Below are 272 nucleotides of genomic sequence, written 5' to 3' on the forward strand. Positions count from 1 at the left end.
TTAGAGTATAGCTGGTCCTGTAGGTACGACTCCCTAACAGTGTTTGTAGATGGTGCCAAGATGGGTCCATACTGCAGTAATATCTACGATTCAGAATTCACCTCCCATGGCAATTCTATGGTTCTCGTATTCCACAGTGACTCTAGAATGGAGACCAAGGGATTCATGGCCTCTTACACCTTCTGTGAGTAGTACAATCCCATTAGCCTATATATCATATAAGCAGCACAAGTGAAAAGATAATAGAAGTTCCATTTTTTAAAAGAAAAGTT

General features: G+C 40.1%; 1 protein-coding gene across 1 annotated transcript in view; it reads left to right on the forward strand.

The window, feature by feature from the left end:
* LOC108803954 (astacin-like metalloendopeptidase) overlaps nt 1-184 on the forward strand; it is a gene marked incomplete at both ends in the record, with an annotated part of 7051 nt that extends 6867 nt beyond the window's left edge. Inside the window, one exon of the mRNA XM_018575734.1 lies at nt 5-184. Coding sequence (XP_018431236.1) covers nt 5-184 — 180 coding nt within the window. The remainder of the gene's footprint in view (nt 1-4) is intronic.
* Nucleotides 185-272: the final 88 nt, after the last annotated feature.

Source organism: Nanorana parkeri, unplaced genomic scaffold (assembly GCF_000935625.1).
Source record: "Nanorana parkeri isolate BGI_ZX_2015 unplaced genomic scaffold, ASM93562v1 scaffold4562, whole genome shotgun sequence".
NCBI lineage: Eukaryota > Metazoa > Chordata > Amphibia > Anura > Dicroglossidae > Nanorana > Nanorana parkeri.